The 14081-nt window shown below is 34.4% G+C and overlaps 1 protein-coding gene across 4 annotated transcripts in view; it reads left to right on the forward strand.

Annotated features, from left to right (window-relative positions):
* Positions 1 to 14081, forward strand: part of ANGPT1 (angiopoietin 1) — a 244359-nt gene that overhangs the window by 158791 nt on the left and 71487 nt on the right. For 3 of the 4 annotated variants that reach the window (XM_086695124.1, XM_025922621.2, XM_086695123.1), the window contains one exon: positions 9287 to 9519. In XM_086695124.1, the coding sequence (XP_086551250.1) occupies positions 9287 to 9519 (233 nt within the window). The remainder of the gene's footprint in view (positions 1 to 9286; positions 9520 to 14081) is intronic. The other variant, XM_025922620.2, reaches the window with a different exon arrangement.

A 14081-nucleotide genomic window follows, 5' to 3' on the forward strand; every position in this document is an offset into this window, starting at 1 on the left:
CCAGGCAAAAAATTATTCCAGAAGAAATTATTCTGCCTGACCAGGAGGGTACACAGGAAGGGAAAGGAGCATCTTATGTACACAAATATGCAGTACTGGGGCTTTCCTGATAATTGTGTTGAATATATAGAGTGAATATTAGGGAAATTTCTGGTAACACCCATCCAGTGACGTGAAACTACACATGTGATGGACACTCCAAGATAATTTTATCAAAACTATCTGCTACCTACCTAATATCAGGCGAACATCTGTGCCAGGTGCTTTACCTACATTACTGCTAATCCACCAACTAATTCTGCAGAGTATCTATTATTATTTCTATTTTATATAGAAAGGGCAGTTCACAAAGGTCAGGTTTACTTGTCCATGACCAAACAGCTAGTTTATGGCAAAATTAGGGTTCAAGTCCATAATGATTTCCTGTCTTAAATATTATAAAAATATTTTTTCAACATGATGCAGCCTCAAGACTAATTGATGTGGCTGTCAAGTATCCTCTTAATACAAACAGATATAAGTTTAAAGAAAGGGGTAAGCCAGTTGTTTTTGGCCTATTCCTATATAGATCATTATTTATTCCTGCTAATACTGGAGTAGGAAATATGAAGTATTTATTTTACCTTGGGAATTCACTGAACTGATGTGACAAGCCTCATCTATCTTCTAGCTGGAATTTATGGGAAGTTACTAAGTTAACTAATTTTAAGTGATTGAAATGTGTGTACTTTCAAGATACTAAATTATATCTTACAAACAAATTACTGTCATGGCATAATAAAATATTGATTTTAATCCTGAAGATGCTTAAAGAAATGAAAAGTTAAGTCACAGTCTTTAAATTAAAGCCATCTTCCATTTGATAAGTTCTTTACAAAATACTAAGGTAAAATCCTGCTAACTTCTAGCATTAGATTAGGCTGAATTATGTTAGTTGTGTATAGTAGGGATCAATAAAAAGCATTTCAATTTATATTACTCTGTTCTGTACCTTGTAAATGGAATACCTACAGATTGATTGAATGGGACATTTTTTTCCTCCACTCCTGTTTTTTTATTTTATTTTATTTTTTATTTTTTTTTTAATTTACATCCAAATTAGTTAGCATATAGTGCAACAATGATTTCAGGAGTAGATTCCTTAATGCCCCTTACCCATTTAGCCCATCCCTCCTCCCACAACCCCTCCAGTAACCCTCAGTTTGTTCTCCATATTTATGAATCTCTTTTGTTTTGTCCCCTCCCTGTTTTTATATTATTTTTGTTTCCCTTCCCTTATGTTCATCTGCTTTGTCTCTTAAAGTCCTCATATGAGTAAAGTGACATGATTTTTGTCTTTCTCTGACTGACTAATTTCACTTAGCATAATACCCTCCAGTTCCATCCACGTAGTTGCAAATGGCAAAATTTCATTCTTTTTGATTGCCTAGTAATCTCGATTGTATATATACACCACATCTTCTTTATTCATTCATCCATCGATGGACATTTGGGATCTTTCCATACTTTGGCTATTGTTGATAGTGCTGCTATAAACATGGGGGTGCATGTGTCCCTTCGAAACAGCACACCTGTATCCCTTGGATAAATGCCTAGTAGTGCAATTGCTGGGTTCTATTTTTAGTTTTTTGAGGAACCTCCATACTGTTTTCCAGAGTGGCTGCTCCAGCCTGCATTGCCACCAACAACGCAAAAGAGATCCTCTTTCTCCACATCCTCACCAACATCTGTTGTTGCCTGAGTTGTTAATGTTAGCCATTCTGACAGGTGTGAGGTGGTATCTCATTGTGGTTTTGATTTGTATTTCCCTGATGATGAGTGATGTTGAGCATTTTTTCATGTGTCAGCCATCTGGATGTCTTCCTTGGAGAGGTGTCTATTCATGTACTTAGAAAATGAATTTAATGGCATATAGCATTTTTAAAAACTTCAATTTCATTAATTTTAGGATTTTAGAGTGAAATAGAATTCAGAATCAAACTGAAAATCCAAGAGTAATCTTAATTTTTTCCTTTCCCTGATTCCTCGCAACTCACAGTGACTGTTGTTGCTGTCAGTCCCATCCCCTAAATATTTTTTTCTTCATCTATCTTGTTCATTTTATTGCCACTGACTGTGTCTTAAGTCCAACTCCCATTATTTTTTGTCTCGGTCATTGCAGTGACCTCTGTGCTTTAAGCCTTATGTCTCTCAAATTGATCATACAGAGCTCTGCCAAAGTCTTCTTTCTAAAATGCAAGTCAGATGATTTTTCACTCTTTTTAGGTCCCCAACACTAATTCAGCCCAACTTTTTAATCTCTATATAGCATCTACCTAATCCCATATTGATTCTCTGTAACTAACTGAAGAGAGTTCAAGTTTTTTAGCACTGAACACAATCCATGATCATTATTATCCTAATTTTGTAGCCTTACTTATTCAAATCTTATATTTTAGAAAGTATGGTCGGATGGCTGAAAACATGAACTCTGAGGCCAGACTGCCTAGGTTTTGTTTTTCCATTTTCGTATTATAACCGACTCTGCCACATACTATTTCTGTGACTTTGGGCAAGTTACTTAAACTCATTGTACTTTGGTTTCCTAATTTCTAACACTGGGATGATAATAATAGCGAATGGAATTGATGTGAGGATTGAGTTAATGCATATAAAGCACTGAGAAGTGCCAGACACACATAACAAGTGTTTAATCATGCAAGTTGTTAGTATCACACTGTAAGTCTTGAAGTTATTTCATCTGATGTTTTGATTTGTCTGAAATGCTCTGTAGTTCTTTATTCAACTCACAAACTCCCGTTCACCCTTCAAAACTCAGTGCAGATGTTAACTTCCCTAAGAACCCTTCTCTGATTCTACCTGATATATTCAGTCATTACAACTTATATGATAACACTGTACATTGTTTTCCCCCATGATTTCACTTAACCCATCACACTGTAATATGTGTGTATATGTGTGCTTGTGTGTGTGTGTGTGTGTGTGTGTGTGTGTGTATGTTTATCTGTCTCTCTACTATTGGGCTGTGACCTTCTGGAACACAGAGATTATATTTTATTTATCTTTGTCTTCATGCTCCCAGGCACAATTCTCTACACGTTGTATATATAGTATTAAGTGCTTTTTGAATGTTGAATGAATGATGAACTGGCAAATGTCCCGGTAGTTCTATCCCAACAAATGTCATTTATCTCTGTACACACACATACACACACACAGACACATACAAAACAAAAACTAAAAAATATTTTTGATGGAAAACACAAACCACCTAGTTTATATTAAATATTGTAAATACATTAACAGTCCTTAACATAAATAAAATAGAGATGGTGTTTACACTGCTACTCTGCATCCTCAAAAGCCCACTGCACAGCTCCCAAGGTTATCAGTCCACATTTTGACGTTTGCTAATTCAGCCCAAGTTTTAAATATCTTTTTTTAAATGTTTATTTACTTTTTGAGAGATACAGACCATGAGCAGGGGAAGGGCAGAGAGAGAGGGAGACACAGAATCTGAAGCAGGCTCCAGGCTCTGAGCTGTCAGCACAGAGCCCAATATGGGGCTCAGGCTCACAAACTGTGAGATAATGACCTGAGCCAAAGTCAGATGCTTAGCTGACTGAGCCACCCAAGTGCCCTCCAAGTTTTAAATTTTTAGATAACATCTTGCCAGACCATTCTAGACTCATGACTTTTTAACACATCTCTCTGATTAATAAAAAAGTAACACAGACTTGATTTAAACATTAAATTCTATACAAAAGTATACAATTAAAGGCCAAGCCTCTCTAATTCCATATTTCTCCACCATTACCACTTACTGCAGAGAATCATCAGTAACAGATTAAGTTGGGGACTTTTTATTCCAGACTTTTTCTATGAATATACTAGGATATACATGTGTGAATATTTATTGTGTGTTTACACAGACACACACTCATATCCAGTCACACACGTGCATAAATACGTACTGAAATGATGAATACATATGTGTATAGATTGTAACTACTTTTTAAATGCTGGGTTTATTTCTACTTTATAAAAATTTATCATGGATATATTACACATATAACTATATACACATGTCTCTCATTCCTAGGTATAGATACACTATAATTTAAAATTTATTAGAATTTTTATGTGATTATTTAAAATTTTCATACATATTGACAAATTATCTCCAAATTTTATATTCTCCCCAAGTGTGCATGGGCTTTCTAATTTCCCGAGCCTTGCTAACCACTTTATTAATCTTGCCTACTTGAAAAGTTAGGTTGTACACCTTTTCATGTTTATTGACCACTTGCATTTCTTCTATGACTAGCGTATTCATGTATGTTTCCCTTTTTTCTATTTCATTGTTTATCTTTGTTTGATTAACTCATGCAAGCCCTTCAATGGATATTAATACATTAATACATACATTAATACATTAATACATAATACATAATACATTAATACATAAAATACATTTGTATTTTTATCTTGCTTTCTGACTTCCACACATATTTAGTTTATTTTTATTTACCCCAAATAAAAAAAATATTTGCCAATGTTTACTTGTAGTAATCTATGATTCTGCTCCACATTTGAATTACATCAACATTTGGCTTTATATTTTAAGAGAAAATGTGCTGTGTTCAAGTTAAAAATTTAAAGTATAAATTTAACCTGTACTCACTGTACTCTTGTTTGGAAGGGGAAAAAATTGATCTTTAAAACCCATATTTGCAACACATGTTGACACCTTACATATTAAAAACAATTAAAAAATGGAAACATCTGTGAGCAGTTTCAGACAGATAAAAATGAGAAGGTTTCTATATTTTCAACATCGTCCTCCTTGTTTTAGGACTATCTTTACACACATTGAGCTTAGGCAACTGTCACCACTGTGAATTCATTGGCTGCTATGTTAAGAACTCTATTGTGGGAAACAATTTGAAAGGGAGAGCTTTTTCTGTGAAAGTTTCAAGATGTGTTCAATGATCTAAAATATTTCCAATAAGACATGTTGGAGGAGGCCGACTGTGGAAATGGAAAGAAGTCAACCAAAATCTTCAAATAAAGTTTTGTATATACTCAATTAGAACCTTTTACTGAAGTTCAAGACCTAGATTATTTTGTTTATTTTATTCTTCATTAAAGTGCACCTCTGCCTTAAACTAGAAGTTAAGTGCCAAAATTTTATGCATGTGTCTTCTCAAAGTGCTTCTAGAAAGATGGGAAACAGGAAGTACTGAAAATCCTGTGAGAAACTCTGTCTTCAGATTTCTAGCTCTATTTGTATAGATTTAGGTACACAGTTTCGTAAATTGTTGTTTCGTGGAACATGCATCCTAAAACATGTGTCATGATAAAAACTGTTTATTTAATCTAGGCTTCCCCAAAACTTGACAGAGGGATTCTTAACAAGTGAACATCTGATAAAAACATACTGAATGCACTCTAGAACACAGTGTACTGGAGTGTAGATTCAGCATCCACGTTTCGGATTATGCCTTTGTGTGTAAACTAAACTCGTTGCCCCAGGCCATCATCAGGGAGAATTATAACTACTTTGGCTATTTAATTTTAAGACACTAGAGCTGTAATGTTGTCCTTCACATCAGCCTTCATTTATAGAGGTCTCTGTATCTAGCTGAAGTGACCTCTCCCAACTGATACGAAGAGGGAAAATGTAAGAGAACCAGTAAAAGTCTTCAGGACAAAACTGGATAAAATTAAATTTAATGGCAAAGCAGTTAAGGCAGAGTGATGTTTAAGAAAATCTCAGTTCAGATTTCAAAAAAACTGGCTTGACAAAGAAACTTTGTTTTTATGCATGTAAAAGATTGGTAGGTTGAAATATTGTGAAAGACAAGCTCCCAGAATAACCAGATGAAGCTAAGGAGATGTTAAAGTAATGCCTTGATTCCTGATAAAATATAAATGGGTGGAAGAAGTAGGTATATTAGATATATTTGATTATACCAAATCAAAGTGGAGCGACTCTCATGCTAGCGTTCATAGCACTGGGCTGTCGTGGGCACATTTCTAGTCTGACAAGTTATAAGACATGGCTTTTTATCTTGGTTCTGACACCACAAGAGCACAATTTTTGGATGAGATATTTAGATTCATACTAACTGGGACTTGTAATATCTACTAAGTCTGAATCTCTATATTGCTTTAAGAATCAAAGGAGAAGGGTTTTAAAGTGCTACCCAGTTATAATGGTATATTACAAGAATGTGATTAATAAATAGAGATGGCATGTGAATTTTTCTGGCAAGAAAGTTTTGGATTCAAACCAGTTTGGAATGATGAGAAGAAGGGGCTGACTTCCCAAGTAAATAACTAATGGATGAGAAGTATCAAAGGAAAGAGAATAGGGTTTTTTTGGAAGCCAAACGTGAAGAGAAGATGGAAATAAGGGATGAGCAGTGTCAGAGAAAACGGAAGGGCCAAGAGGAGATCAGTCTTGCCTGAAGAAGTCTAAAAAGTTATAATTAACATAAAGGATATACTTAATAAAATTAGTAATTCCTACAGTGTAAAAGTTGCTAAAGGAACTCCAAGTGAATAAATGAGATGAGAAAATGGCTGGAAGAGATGGTGAACTGAAGCAATGTGACATGTTTCCAGTTTGCCTGTAGTTTCATGCATATTATTTTTTCCTGCATATATTCCATTCCAAAACCTGTGAGGTGTCTGTGATGCAGAACAGGGTTCTTACTTCTGTGAGCAGTTCCATCTATACTTTGCATAAATATCTATTTTAAGATGACAGGCTATGTTGATTTCTTTTGATACCTGGTAGTCATGGTGCAGTAAAGGTTGTTCAGTGAATTGTGAAAATTAATGTTTTTTTTTTTTTCCAACGTGTTAAGTGGATATTCTTTTTACTCAGAAAATTCAGGCCTTTTCTTCCATAAACCTGTGCCCAGAGTTGTTTCCTTTGGCAACAGGAATTCTTTGATCAACTTTAAATTCTCAGCTCCTTCCGAATTATCCTGAAAAACAAAACAAATAAACAAACAAAATTCCTTTACTGACATTTCAGTTAGTAACCATCTTTAAGTATATATTCTCTTAAATAGGGAGCACATCAAAAGAAGTAGACAAACATTGAAACATTGGTGTAAAACTCCCCCCCCCCCATAACATTATGTCTGACATGGAAGTTTCTTACAGCTGCTGTTGTTTTATTTGATGTATTCTCTCTAAAAATAAATCCCTAGAGTAGGAATGGCATCATTTTATGTTTTACATCATGCTGAGAACACTATTGGCATTTAACAAGTAATAAATACAAGTTATAACTATAGCATGATATTTTCTAAACCTGAATGTTACCTACTGATTAGGAAAAATGAAAGGCCAATGTTCATCTGTTTTTAGAAACAAAATGGCAATTCAGATTTTTATCCAGTATTATATGACTACATCATCCAAATTTTGATCTTTACATTATTATCATTTTAACTTTTACTTTTTTAAGTTTAGTGTTTATTTATTTTTGAGGGGGGTGTACACAGAATCTGAAGCAGACTCCATGCTCCAAGCTGTCAGCACAGAGCCCGACACAGGGCTCAAACTCACAGACTGCGAGATCATGACCTGAGTTGAAGTCGGACACTTAACCGACTGAGCCGCCCAAGCACCCCTACATTATTATCATTTTAACAGCCAATTCTTGGCAGTATACTATAACCCTTGTGAATTTAAAAGACAATTTTTTTTGTAAGTTAACTGATTTTATATTATGAGCATCTTGTATCTGATCATTACCCCTAGGAGAATAAACAAAAATAATTAAAAAGTAAACTGAAAATGAGCCTAGAGACATGGCTTTTCTTATCTTGCACAAGTCACAGAGCTACCCCAAATGGGTCTCAGTGGAAATTTTCACATGTGAATCTGGACATGCTACCCAAGGTGTCGTAAATTAGTAGGGTGATATGAATAGAAGCATCCCAGTATTTTTCAGGCTTGGTATAATAGGCAACATGCCTGTCATATTCTGAGGCACATTTTCTTGGAAGACAGGTTTGTTGGCAATGATCCAGAATGCCCAAGAGCAGTTTTCTCCACACTTGTTAATCTGTGTACAGGCTAATCAGATATTCCAACTTGTCCCCTAGAACATCAAGTAGGAAAATTTGGCTCTTCTAACAGGCTCTGTTTTATGATTTTAAGTATTACATGTAAAACATTCCCTGGAGTCCCCTTTTTGAAAACTTATAGGAATGATTCAGTGCTACATTTCTCCAAGGTAAATAAGTGCCCAGTCTGGTATGTTACATTTGAATAACACCTTGTAAACGAAGGGCTAGTTGGACTTTCTGATTATGGAACTGAGAAAGAATAAGGATTTCCTCTGAGGAATCTTAGTATATTATACACTCTATAAAATGTAAATACTTTTTATTTACAGTTGGTTGCTAGGATCCAAGAGTGCTTCTGCATTTTCTATCATTTTTAATGTGCAATATGCAAGGGGAGTATCTTTTGAAGAGTTGTGAGAGGAGGTTTCTCAGCTGAAGATTACATCACCCTGAGCAAAATTCCAAGTCTTTTTGTAAAACCATGCCACCAGCCTGTGGTCTTCCTTTTCAGAACCATTTATGCAGTGATCTGTGAACTTGTGGTGCTTTTAGGCCTCATTCTGAAACTTAAGTTGAGAGACAAAATAAGCTGCGGTTATGATGCAGGACCAGGCATCAAAAATCCCAAGAAATCTAACTCACTTGATTTTACATAGCTTACTTTCTGGTCCTGTGGTTTCTGCATCAATATACTGTTACCTAGCCCCAACAGAACTATTGTGAAATTTAATCATTGTTAATATTTTGAGAATCCTAGATGAATGAAAAGTAAATTTAAAAAAATAGTTTCTATATTTTGTTCATATTTTTTCCTGAACTATTCTATCAGTTTCTCATTGGACCTATTTTCTTAATGAATGTTGAACTGTAACTTTTACAGACTCTGATCATTTGGGTTCAAGTCCGCTACCTTGGATATGAGATATACCCTAGGAATGAATTATATTTAAGAAACTGACGTTACTCTGACAACAAATGGTCTAGTAATTCTTCATTTGATATGCTATATATATGTCCTAATTTAATATATGCATTAAATATTTATTTTATATATAGTCTGAGTCTTCATTTATAAAATATTTCTACTGTGACGTACCTAACTAAAATTGCTGACTTTAAATAAACTCAGGAACTAGTTGAATCACATTTCTGTATACTGTTTTTAAAATAGTCGTGTCTTTATTTCCTTGTAGTTTATTAGAACATAAAATCTTAGAAATGGAGGGAAAGCACAAGGAAGAGTTGGACACCTTAAAAGAAGAGAGAGAGAATCTTCAAGTCTTGGTTACTCGTCAAACATACATTATTCAGGAACTGGAGAAACAATTGAACAGAGCCACCAACAATAATAGTGTCCTTCAGAAGCAGCAGCTGGAACTGATGGATACTGTGCATAACCTCGTCAGCCTTTGCACTAAAGAAGGTGGTAAGAATTTCTTCAGTGTGGCATAGTAGATACTTGATTTAACATGGAGCAAGTAAATATTCAATATAACTTTCTTGGTTGTATTGATTGCTGTATAAAAGCAGTAAAAAGAACATTAGTCTCAGAAGCATTTCATGAAATTTGCACTCACAATTTTCTCATTTTTTAACTTCAGAGAATGTATTCATAAGCTCGAATTTGTGAATTCACAATATATTCACTAAAAGAATGTGCTGTTTTTTTCTTTCTTGCTTGCTCTTAGATAAAATCTGAAATACTGTCGTGGATAAATATTTGATGTCATGGTGGTAGACATTTAAATATAGAGGGCAGGAATTAGCCAATATTCAAGGTTGATTCAGAGTCCTGGGGAGAGTTTCAGGAAGATTCCCATATTAAAGCTAATGTTAAATATTTCTTTTGTAGAGGGGGAGAAAGAGGAGTCGCCTGCAGGGAAAAGGAGATATAAAAGTTACCAATAACTATTGTGAAGGAGAAAGAATCTTTATTGTTAAAGGCTTTTATTAAGATAACTTATGTTTAGTCCTGTGTGGAGAAGACCTAACCAGAACATCCAGGCATATTTATTCTGGGGTGTCTTTGTGACAATGGAAGTGCAATTTTTTTTAATTCCAGTATAGTTAACATATATAGTTATATTAGTTTCAGGTGTTGGAAATACAAATTTTTAATATGATTGGAATATCTGGAGCCATTTGACCATTGACAATATTTAGGGCTATGTGTCTTCAGAAAATATTTATCCATTTGCCCAGCCCCACCCAACGATTATTGAATGAATGCCTCTGGGTGTGCTCATCCACTTCACGCAGATCCTCTCCCTAGCCTCAGGAGGGCTCTTCAAAGTTTGAAGCTTAAAGTCATCTTCTGTAGTGGTGCTTCGCTAATCAGCCTTTCTCTGAGTGAAGATGCAAAGAATCCTAAATAGTGATGAGTGAAAGAGACCACTTCCATCTGAAAGCTATGGTTGTCACTAAACTGTGGCATATGTGACCATTCACATGGTGGTTCAGTGTGCATATGCAGTACACAGACTCCTTTAATTTAACAGTGGGCTTGAGTTATCTGAAAAATTAGCTCTATTCCATGCTTTCATGTATAGATACGAATATAGATGATAATTCCATCTGAAGTGATCTTGTTTTAAAGACATTTCACATTTCTCTATTACACTCCATTACCTTGAATTCTATCTCCTTTAGATAGTCTAAACAAGTCCTTCATATACTTTGTAAAAAATATTTTTAAACAGTAAGTTCCCAGAGCTCCATTTGGGTGTACTCAGAAATGTGATTGGGAAGGAAAAAACCTGCTAATCAGTCAGCGCCTGCCAAAACCTTGAATTAGAGTCCACTGGAAAGAAAGCATGGTATGATTTTGCCAGAGAATTTTAATAGAGCTCATGAGTATTTAGAAATTAAGTATTAATATGAGACATATCTATTCTCATATTGAACTGAATACATTAGGGGGTACATTGAAAACATATTTTTCTTATCATCCTGAGACTTAAAGCACATGGAGTTGAGTATTTCTTTCTTTTTTTTTTTCCATGATGTTAGAAATATCAAGCCCTGGTGATTCTCACAGAGCTCATATGTCTGCCTGCTTATCATAATTTCACTTCTTTTCTGAGTATTTGTCTAACAAATATGTCGTTAAACTTTTAGAGCCATGGGTGGGAGTGACTGCAAAAGTAAAATTCCTGGCTGGGTTTGGAGTTTGGGTGCAACGTCAGGCAACCAAACATCTGTTCGAGAAACATTTATTAAGCAATTATGATCCTAATAGATGCTACCCATCACATACACTCAGGGTAGAAGAAAAGTAACTATATCTCTTTTGTCATATAGCATATCCAAAACAAATAAAAATAATAGAGACAACTTGTCTAATACTTCTCTTGATATTTATTTTCCTTTTAATGATACAATCCTAAAATGAATTCCAATTTAATTACAGGACTTGTGATCCTCATGTAACTCTATTGCCCCATTTTTCCAATGGGTTCTGTGCTCTTATAACCATCGGTTTTATTTGCTTCTTGCTAATCTTTGTTTTAATTCTGTAGTTAAGCATTCTAACTAAATATTTGATCATTTAAGGACTCATAGATGACACAAAATGGAAATGCCTCTTATTGAGGCATCCATCAAGATTTTAATTCTCTGCATATCTTCATTTTCACTGGTGCCTTAGTCTTCAGTTACGGTGAATATAAAATTTTAAATGATGCATATATCATAATACTGGATTAAATATCAGTCACTAAAATGAATTTTTTTTCATTTTTATTCTAAAACATATAAGTAAACCCTTTCCCAACTTTTGTGACCAACAACTTATTTATCAAATGGATTTATTATTTATCAAAGGATTATATGCAAATATTCTACTTTTAAATTTAAATATATGCATGTACATCTAAATCAATATATCACAATAAATGCATAAATTTTTAAAAATATATATTTTAAAAATTCAAAGAGAATTCTTCTGAAAGCTTTTCCAAAATCCTCACGAGCTGTGTTAATGATAAAAAAGCCAAAATGTTTAATTGACTTTAAGGGTCCTCTGTTTCCAACTTGACCCAGTCACTTCTGGAGACGGCCTGAACATATCACTACAAAGTAAGAGAAGAAATTTTTAGTGCATTTTCTCTGTCATCGGCAACTAATTTAACCTTTATTACAAAATGTTTATTACAAAATGTTTCATCATTTTGTAAAGTCAGGATAATTGTGTGTACTTCTTAGTGATAGGGAAAGGATTAAGTTAGGTACTGCATGTAAAGGCAAACAGCACATGACATAGTTGACTCATTAAACTTTAGTTCTTTCTTTCTCTTCCAAGTAACAAGATTCAGTTAAACACAAATTTATTAAGTGCTATCTATAAGCAAAATTTCTTTCATGGAAATTGTCTGAACACAATGCTCAAGAGTTGAGAATCATCCAAACTCTTTCTTTTAGCTTTTGTTTTCTTGTCTAAAAGGGGATCATAATGCATACCTGATGAGTTTATAGTAAATTAAAAGACATTTTTATAAAACATATAGCATCAGTGCCCATCCACAGTAAATGCTGAAAAAATTGTAGTTAGTTTTATTTTTATGGCTTCTAAAGTGCTTAAAACTCACTAAAGTTACATGATAAAAACATTCTTAGGAAGTGCCGGCTGGAAATTTATCATTTCCCCAAACGTGTTCGGCCCAGGAATTGTGAATCCATCTTTGCACATAGGGATTATTTTTGTTTAGTTTCACAGAACTTTTCCTACTAAAATATCTAATGTCATAAGATGCATTTAAGCTAAGTACAATTTTTGACAAACACATTTTCTTAAATAATTCACCAACCTGTCCTCTTCTTGTTCCAAACAGGCAATAGTGGTGTTCTAGGCAAATAATCATTTCAAACTGAATTGCATCCATTTTGTAAGTCTTCTGGGTAAGATACTTTTTTTTGTCTTACCTTTGTCTGCAGACATTTGGTCACATTTATTCTTAGAAACATTACCCACTAAAAAAATATTGCCCTCAATGTTATCATAGCGTCAAAACTTAGCTGATTGCTTCATGGTTTTGGCAATTCACAGTTATTGCTGGACTTAAAAAGTTTACATTGATAATGGCATGGAAACAAGGCTTTGCATTCTTTTGGGAAGGATAGTCAGGGGCTGTGACTGTCAGACATTCACCATTCATATTTCTGTTCAGAAGTGATTAAACCATCGCCACATACATTGAGCACACACAAGGGAAACATATTATGTGATCAAGAATTTAATTCGTAACAGTGCACTAAAAAAGAAAGAGAGTAAAAAAAGAAAATAGTATTTAGCCTCCACCCTCCACCATGGGCTGATTTTCTTACTGTCTAAATCAGCTTGGAGCATACTTCTGCTATACCAAGGTACGGTTAATAAATTTATCCATTCACTTAAAAATAGTTATACAGCAACTGTTATGTTTCTTATTCCTTTCTGGGTATAAGAATATTCCTCTCATCCATTTCTATTTAACAAATATTTTTTGAGTTCTTGTTATATAGCAGATGGGGTTTGGACCACTGGGTAGAGAGAAAAGATGTAATTCAGTCCTTAGCGTCAAGGAAACTAGAGTTTGGTGGGGAGAGAGACAGGTAAACACACAATGACATTTCATAAACGTTTGGTAGAGGTGAGGCCAACATGCCAGGACACTAGTGAAATATACAAGAGAAACATTAAAATCATGACAGAGACATGATGAGGGCAGAATACAGCATCTACAGTCTTAAGGATGTTGTTGAGTGCTTACTATGATTCAGGCATTGCTTAAACTCTAAGTGTATTAACATAGTCCCCACAATAACAGTATGAGGTAACTACTATGGTTCATCCCATACCTAAATGCGTAGCCTAAATCTCAGAATCAAAGCCAGGAAGACAGTGAAATGTGGAGTTAGAGAGGTAAACTGAAGGAGATCAAGGAAGCTGCATTTTTTTTTCTCTGAAAGGAAAAAGGGGTCATGCTAATATATGAGGACAATATTGACATT

This window comes from Puma concolor, chromosome F2 (genome assembly GCF_028749965.1).
Source record: "Puma concolor isolate L17-30 chromosome F2, mPumCon1.1.hap2, whole genome shotgun sequence".
NCBI classification, from domain to species: domain Eukaryota; kingdom Metazoa; phylum Chordata; class Mammalia; order Carnivora; family Felidae; genus Puma; species Puma concolor.